The sequence below is a fragment of the Myotis lucifugus genome, unplaced genomic scaffold (genome assembly GCF_000147115.1).
Source record: "Myotis lucifugus unplaced genomic scaffold, Myoluc2.0 scaffold_19, whole genome shotgun sequence".
In the NCBI taxonomy this organism is placed as follows: domain Eukaryota; kingdom Metazoa; phylum Chordata; class Mammalia; order Chiroptera; family Vespertilionidae; genus Myotis; species Myotis lucifugus.
In genome coordinates this window covers 3284941-3293040 of record NW_005871067.1, presented here as the reverse complement: position 1 = coordinate 3293040, position 8100 = coordinate 3284941, and the positions used below count along the sequence as shown (strand labels likewise).

Genomic DNA, 8100 nt, shown 5'->3' with positions numbered 1-8100 from the left:
CAAAATAATAACCTTGTTTTTGTTTATTGTTACGAATAGTCACCCAATGGTATTATTTTATTGATTTTCCAAGGAGAGTGGAAAGGGAGGGAGAAGAGACAGAGAGAAACACTGACGTGAGAAAGACACATCCATTCGTTGACTCCCGCACACACCCTGACCAGGGCCGGTTTTGAGCCTGCAACCCAGGTGCGTGCCCTTGATCAGAATCAAACCTGGGACCCTTCAGTCCACGGCTGACGAACGCTCTATCCACTGACCCACTCTGGCCAGAGCTACTTCAGAGTTTTTTAATCTCAGCATCATTGACATTATGGCCAAGATAATTCTTGGGGAGCGGGGCACTGTCCAGTGCATTGTAGGATGTTTATGTCAGTAGAACCAACCCGCAGTTTTGACAAACAAGAATGTCTCCAGACACTGTCAAATGTTCCCTGGAAAGCAAAACTACCCTATTTGAGAACCACTTCTCTAAATGTGTATTGAAGTATTAGTAATAAATTAAAAATACGTATTTGAAATGAAACCAGAGATTTTTTTTACTTCCAGAATCAGAAAATCTTTACCAAGTAGTTACTATATTCCAGCCATTCATTATAACACACACGTGTTGCACGCACATTCTCTTTCATTATCCTTGCCAAGTCTTATGAAGTAGGTTCTGTTACTATCCCCACTTCACATATGTGGAAACAGGCCTAAAGATGTTGAATTTATCTGCCCAAGATCACACACTGCAAATGCTAATTTGAATCTACGCACAATTCACAATCTCCACCAATACAAATCCCACCTTCCAGCTTGTGTCCCTACATCAGTCTGCACAAAAGGTAAAATTACAGGTTCTTAACTAAAAGGATTACAAAAAATAAATAAAAATAACAATAAACTAAGTGACTACCCAAGATAGAGACTACTTGAACTGGAATCTAATGATTACCAGGGAATCCTTTCCAAAGCATGATCTTTTCTCTCATTATTTATTAGTGGTTAAAACCCCCCACTGCAAGAATACTAAGTTAACAAGTATAAGGAAACCCACTGATGGAAAATGGAAATAGCCTTCAAGTCTAATCAATAGAAGGTTGAATAAAAAACTTACAGTATACATTCATACTGTGAAATATTGTCATTAAAAAGAATCTAGCCTGGCCTGAGTCACTCAGTTGGTTAAGCAGGTCCATTGCACTGAAAGATTCCTGGTTGATTGCCCAGCAGGCACATACCTGGGTTGCAGGTTCAATCCCCAGTTGGGACACGTATGGAAGGCAATGTATCAATGTTTCTCTCTCACATCAATGTTTCTCTCTCTCTCTCATCCTTCCTCCTCTCTCTGAGCATGTCCTCAGGTGAGGATTAAAAAATAGTAATCTAATGACACAAAAAGATGTCAAAGATATAATGAAAACTCAAATCACAATACAATGTATAGTATAGTTTGATTTTTATGGAAAAATATACAAAAGTTAACAGTGATCATGTTTAGTAAGTGTACTAGGGGAGGGAAGATCTTCACTAGTGTAAAATTATAATTAAGAGAACTTCCCTGAAATAAAAGATGACTTGAAATTATGCTGAACAGGCCCACTAAGTACATTTTGCAGTCTAATTAATATTTGAACATTCTATAAGAAGCATACATTAGCCCAGCTGTGGTGGTTCAGTCGTTGAGCATCAACCTATGAACCAGGAAGTCATGGTTCGATTCCTAGTCAGGCCATATGCCCTGACTGCGAGTTCAATCCCCAGTGTGGGGTGTGCAGAAGATAGCAAATCAATGATTTTCTCTCATCACTGATGTTTCTCTCTCTCTTTCCCTCTTCCTTCCTCTCTGAAACCAATAAAGATACATATATATTTTTTTAATATTTTATTGATTTTTTAGAGAAGGGAGTTAGAAACATCGATGAGTTTTTTTTAATATATTTTATTGATTTTTTTACAGAGAAGAAGGGAGTTAGAAACATAAAGATATATTTTTAAAATAATAAAATAAAATAAAAAGCATGAGGGCAGGGGGTTTAGTCCCCCATAATTAAATATAAGTAAATTCAGTTAATTTCTAATTCTTTAATTAGAACAATGGTTCTCAAACTTTAGCTTCAGAATAATACCCAAGCCCTGGCTGGTGTTTGCTCAGTTGGTTAGTGTCATCCCATACACCAAAAGTTTGCAGATTCAATTCCCATTCAGGGCGCATACCTAGGTTCCTAATTCTGTCCCAATTGGGGTGTGTACAAGAAGCAACCAATCAATGATCCTTTCCCTTTCCTCCTTTCTACTTCCTCAATCTTCTTCTCTCTTCCCACCCCCCAACCCCGCCCCCCATCCCCGTCATCTAAAAATAAATAAATATATCCCTCTGGTGAGGATTTTTTTTTTAAGTAAAAAAAAAAAAAATGTCCTGGGCTGGTGTGGCTCAGTTGAGTATGTCCCATTCCCTGAGAAGTGGCAGGTTCAATTCCTGGTCAGGGTTCAATCCCCAGTAGGGGCCATGCAGGAGGCAGCTGATGGATGTTTCTCTCTCTCCCTCTCCCTTTCTCCCTCTCTCAAAACAAACAAACAAACAAACAAAACATTGTTTAAAAAAAAAAAAAAGACCACCACCCATGATTGTTGGACCCCAAACCCTAAATTTCTGACTTAGATCTATAAAGGAGCCCTAGAATTTGCATTTCTATTTCTAACAAATACCCAGTTAACTGACTGTTGAGGTGAGACAATTTTTGAGATGGTATAAGGTCAGCATTGCTAGCATGAATGGTAGGGGAAAATAAGTGGCCTTCGTCTTACACTACAAAGAGAATGGGAGCTGTTGGACAGGGACCACACTTTTGTGAAATATTGCTCCAGAAATCTGGTTTACTAAAGCTAAAAGTAGGGGCTGGGGTTAAAAAAAAAAAAAAAAAAAAAAAAAAAAGCCAAAACCGAGTTCAGGTGAAAGTAATAAAGAGCTTTAACTACATTAAACTAGCTTTAAAATGCACTACAACTTTTGAGTTAATTTATCCAATCTAAATTTGCAGTAACTAGTAAAAACCTAAGCTTTTGGGTCCAAAATTCCACAAAATGTATCCAAAATATACACAGTCTATTTCATCTGTAATGTACTAGGGGCTCACACTATGGACTAGGATCTTACAAGGAAATGCTACTTAAAATCTTTCTCTTCGCCCAGCCAGCGTAGATCAGTGGTTGAACATCAACCTAGAACCAAGAGGACACAGATTTCCCCTTCAGGGCACATGCCCGAGTTGTGGGCTTCATCACCAGTGTAGGGCGTGCAGGAGGCAGCAGATCAATGTTTCTCTCATCATTGATGTTTGTATCTCTCTTTCCTTCTCCCTTCCTCTCTGAAATCAATTAAAAAATATTTTTAAAAAATAAAATTAAAACTGCAATTAAAAACACACACACACAAAAATTCTTTCCCCTGCCCTGACCAGGTAGCTCACTAGGTTAGAGCATCGTCCTGATACTGATCTCTGGTCAGGGCACACCCAAGAAGCAACCAATGAATACACAACAACAAACCGATGTTTATCTCTCTCAAATCAATGAATAAAAAAATTTTTTAATTCTTTTCCCTACCATTATATATTAGTAATGCTGATGCTATACCATCTCAAAAATCTTACCTCACCATGGTCAGTGTGGCTTGGTTGGAGCATCAGCTATCAAAGGTTGGCAGATTAAGATTCAATCCTTAGTCGGGGCAAGTACAGGAGCAGCAGATGTTTCTCTCTCACATCAATGTTCACTCTTTCTCTCTCTAAAATTAATTTTTTTAAAGAGATTCCTTTTAAAAAAAATTTTGTTTGACTTCATCAATTAACTGCAAAACTACAACTACCAGTCTAAGAAAATGTATTTGCATTTTTTTTTAATTTATTGATATTTTACAGAGAGGAAGGGAGAGAGATAGAGTTAGAAACATCGATGAGAGAGAAACATCGACCAGCTGCCTCCTGCACATCTCCCACTCCAGGTACATGCCCTTGACCACAACCGAACATGGGACCTTTCAGTCCGCAGGCCGACGCTCTATCCACTGAGCCAAACCGGTTTCGGCGTATTTGCATTTTAAAAATTAATTGCTGCCCGGACATGTGTGGTTCAGTGGTTAGTGAACGCCCTTGAATCAAAAGGTTGGGGGTTCAACCTGAGGCCCCAGTCGGAGCGTGTGCAAGAGGCAACCAATGGATGTGCCTCACATCCATGTTTCTCTCTTACTCTCTCCACTTTCCTTCCACTCTCTAGGGGGGGGGGGGGTGGAAAAAATTTTCTCGGATAAAGATTAACAAACATAGCCCAGCCAGCGCTCAGTGGTTGAGCACTGACTTATGAAACAGGAGGTCACTGTTGGATTCTAGGTCAGGGAACATGCCAAGGTTGGGGGCTCAATCCCCAGTTGGGAGTGTGCAGGCGACAGCCGATCGAGGTTTCTCTATAGGATGTTTCAATCTCTCTCTCCCTTCCTCTCTTTTAAAAAAAAGTCAATAAAAACATACAGTGGGGCCTTGACTTACTAGTGTCCCGACTAACAAGTTTTTTGAGATACCAGCTGTCTCTCAGTCGATTTTTTGCATTGAGTTGACAGAGTAATTTGAGTGAACGAGCTCCTTAACGAGATCGGTCTTGGAACGAATTAAACTCCTAAGTCAAGGCCCCACTGTATTTACAAAAAAACCCCCACACAACAGTATTTGTAAAAACACAAACCAGATAAACCCAGCAGTATTTTAGAGCCACTACACCATCCCTACATATACACTATAGCCACTATACCATTACTTACATTCAAATCAGACATACATTCTATGATTTTCCTTAGAAATAAATACATAATAGCTCAGAAATATTTCAAGCTTTAAAACTTACCTATTAATCACAGAGCTCAGATTAAATAGTAAAGTTATCCATGAAGTCAAATTTTGTAAGCCAAATTCTAATTTCCAACTGACAAATTTTTAACATTCTTACACATAAATTTATGGTGATAGGCCTGGAGGAGCATATTCCAAAGGAACAAGGTAATAGCAGTCCTTCTTAGTTCCCCATTTCATAATCTCACAGATTTTTTTTAAAGAAAGAAAAGCAGTGAGCTGTGCTGTCCAATGTAGTAGCCACTATTCAAGAATAAATAAAATGTAAAATTCAACTCCTCAGCCACAATAGCCACATTTTAATTACTCAGCAATCACATATGGTGGCCACTATGTTAGACAGCACAGAAACATAGCATTTCCATCACTGCAGAAAGTTCTATTGCACAGCACTAATACACTAAAGAAGATAGGATTATTAGCTTTAAAGATAGGAAGGAAAAATATTTTCCCATGTGAATAAATTGTTTATTGGCTTATTTGTAAGCATAAGACTTCCAAAAGAGAGGGAAATGCAGCCCTACCATTCTTCCAGAATGTCAACTTCAGAATAGACCAAGAAAATGTTAAGCAGCATCCTTTTGGAAAGTTTACTAAAAGTTGTCTATAATGCTTTATTATAGTATTCCTACCTTCCTTTAAGAAAACTTTGGATATATTAAAAACAAATTTACCAAGTGATAAACTGTTTCTCTAATGTCCAAAATATAATTAAGAGCATTTATGATTTTATGTTGAAAATGCATTATTTAACTTGAATTTTAAGGAAACTTCCATGTCTCATTAATACCCTATGAAGATTTTTGAGGCCATTTAGATGTTCAAATGTCCTCCCTAAAAGGTACTGTCATTTAATTACAATTTTCTATTCTGCCTTGACCACTCACTGAGAGAACCCAATATTAAAAGCTAAAGTTCCAAAAGAAAGCTTCCACAAATTACCATGAACATAAAATTTGAGAGTCAAAGTAAACACACACTTCTTTATGCAAACATTACTTTGTGTAAAAAAGCCTCCATCCAAGAAAGATATTTTATTAGCAAAAATCTAGCATCTAAATATGAATTAAAACAGTGCTGCATAACTGACACTGATGGAGTTCACTAGAAAGCACATAGAAAAACCAAGTAGCTGATAGTATGTCCTGTTAAGTGTAAATCCTCACCAATCATATTCTTTAAAAAAAAATACAAGGGAGCCCTAGCCACTTTGGCCTGTGGACTCAAGGGTCCTGGGCTCAATTACTCCGCGGCACAAGCCTGGGGTTGCGGGCTCCATCCCCGGTGGGGGTCGTGCAGAAGGCTGCCAATCAATGATTCTCATCATTGATGTTTCTCTCTCTCCATTCCTCTCTGAAATAAAAATGTATTTTTTAAAAAACACAAGGGAGGCACAAATTGTGCAGGCTATGGGATAAATTCCTAAGGTTTAGACTTAAAAATAGTAAAGATATATAGTATTCTAGTATTAAAATGTGTAAGTAAAACAATACAATTCCAAAACGTGGAAAACTCCCGAGTGTTGGCGGGGAAGACACATTTTATTAGACACAATAATTCAACACCGTTCCAATACTGCGGGGTGTAGGATCAATGCGGGCTCCGCCGACTGGGGAGGCGGCGGCGTGAGAAACACGAGGCTGTCCGCTCCGCGCGTGCGGGTCTTTGGAAGCCAAAGGGACGAGGTGGGGACAACTCTAGGAAGCAATTTCGCTGGGAGGGCCTTCGGGCCCAAGGAGACTTCTGGTGAGAAACGGCTCCCGCCGCCCCCCTCCCCCCCCAGGCCTGTCCTGTTCGTCCCCTTCTAACCCATTCTGCCTGGACTCCGAGTTCCCGACCCCTGGTTCCCGGGACTAGTGACCAACATGCAGCCGGGCTTGGCTAACCGTCAGCGAGGCCGGCGGCTCAAACCGCTGGCGACCCGCCGGCGGGGAGAAAACCACGGCCCGCGCCCGCCCGACACTCACCAGGCGGATGAAGCCGAAACCGCGGTCGCGGTTGATGAAGACCTCGCTGGGCTCGCCGTAGCGCTCGAAGAGCCGCTTGAAGTCCTCCTCCGTGATGTCCGTGGGCAGGTTGCCCACAAAGAGGCGGCAGCGCTGCGTGTACGTCTTCTCGCCCGGCTTGAGGAAGCTCTTGATGTCGATGGTGAAGCCCACCTCCTCCTCCGGGCGCTCCTCCGCGGGTACGGGAGCGGGGGGCGCCGGCTCCCCAGCCAGTGAGAGGGCCATGGCGGCCGCAGGCTCGCCCTCGCCCCCCGCCGATTCGAGAGCACGCAGGCGGGCCGGGTTTTTCTCAATGCGAACTTGCTTCAGATTTCCCCTTAACATCATCAGAAGGCTTCACCTCGGGCCGGGAAGCAACCTTAGAGATGTGTCTGTGGCTCCGTGCCTCCCCACGGAGACGGTACTGTGAAGGAGAAAGCCAGAGGAGGTCGCCACTCCAGCAACCAGCAGGCCTTTCCAACCCACCTAATGCCCGCGGCCGCTGCACGTTCAAAATGGCGCTGCCTCCAGCCGCAGTTGGAAGTGACGCCGACCACAAGCCCCGCCCCTACGTAATCACCGGAACGGAGGCAACGCGCCTGTGCGGTCGGCGCCAATGCACCTGCGCTAGCATAGGCCTGCGCACAGCATTACCAGGGTTCGGTTCCAGGGTTCCTGATCGAGCTGACAAATGCAGCTGCCCAAACCGCTAAAGCAGCGGTTCTCAACCTGTGGGTCGCCAACCTGTGGGTCGCGACTGTTTGGGGGTCGAAAGACCCTTTCACAAGGGTCGCCTAAGACCATCGGAAAACACATATATAATTACATATTGTTTTTGTGATTAATCACTATGCTTTAATTATGTTCAATTTGTAACAATGAAAATACATCCTGCATATCAGATATTTATATTATGATTCATAACAGTAGCAAAATTACAGTTATGAAGTGGCAACGAAAATAATTTTATGGTTGGGAGTCACCACAACATGAGGAACTGTATTAAAGGGTCATGGCATTAGGGAAGGTTGAGAACCACTGAAGCAGGGGTCCTCAAACTTTTTAAACGGGGCCAGTTCACTGTCCCTCAGACCGTTGGAGGGCTGGACTATAGTTTAAAAAAAAAACTATGAACAAATTCCTATGCACACTGCACATATCTTATTTTGAAGTAAAAAAACAAAACAGGAACAAATACAATATTTGTATTTGCATGTGGCCCACGGGCT

General features: G+C 41.8%; 1 protein-coding gene across 1 annotated transcript in view; it reads right to left on the bottom strand.

Annotated features, from left to right (window-relative positions):
* PSPC1 (paraspeckle component 1) overlaps positions 1 to 7449 on the bottom strand; it is a 77591-nt gene extending 70142 nt beyond the window's left edge. The window contains exon 1 of the mRNA XM_006085482.3: positions 6854 to 7449. Within this exon, the coding sequence (XP_006085544.1) occupies positions 6854 to 7219 (366 nt within the window). The 5' untranslated portion in view covers positions 7220 to 7449. The remainder of the gene's footprint in view (positions 1 to 6853) is intronic.
* Between the last annotated feature and the right edge of the window lie 651 nt (positions 7450 to 8100).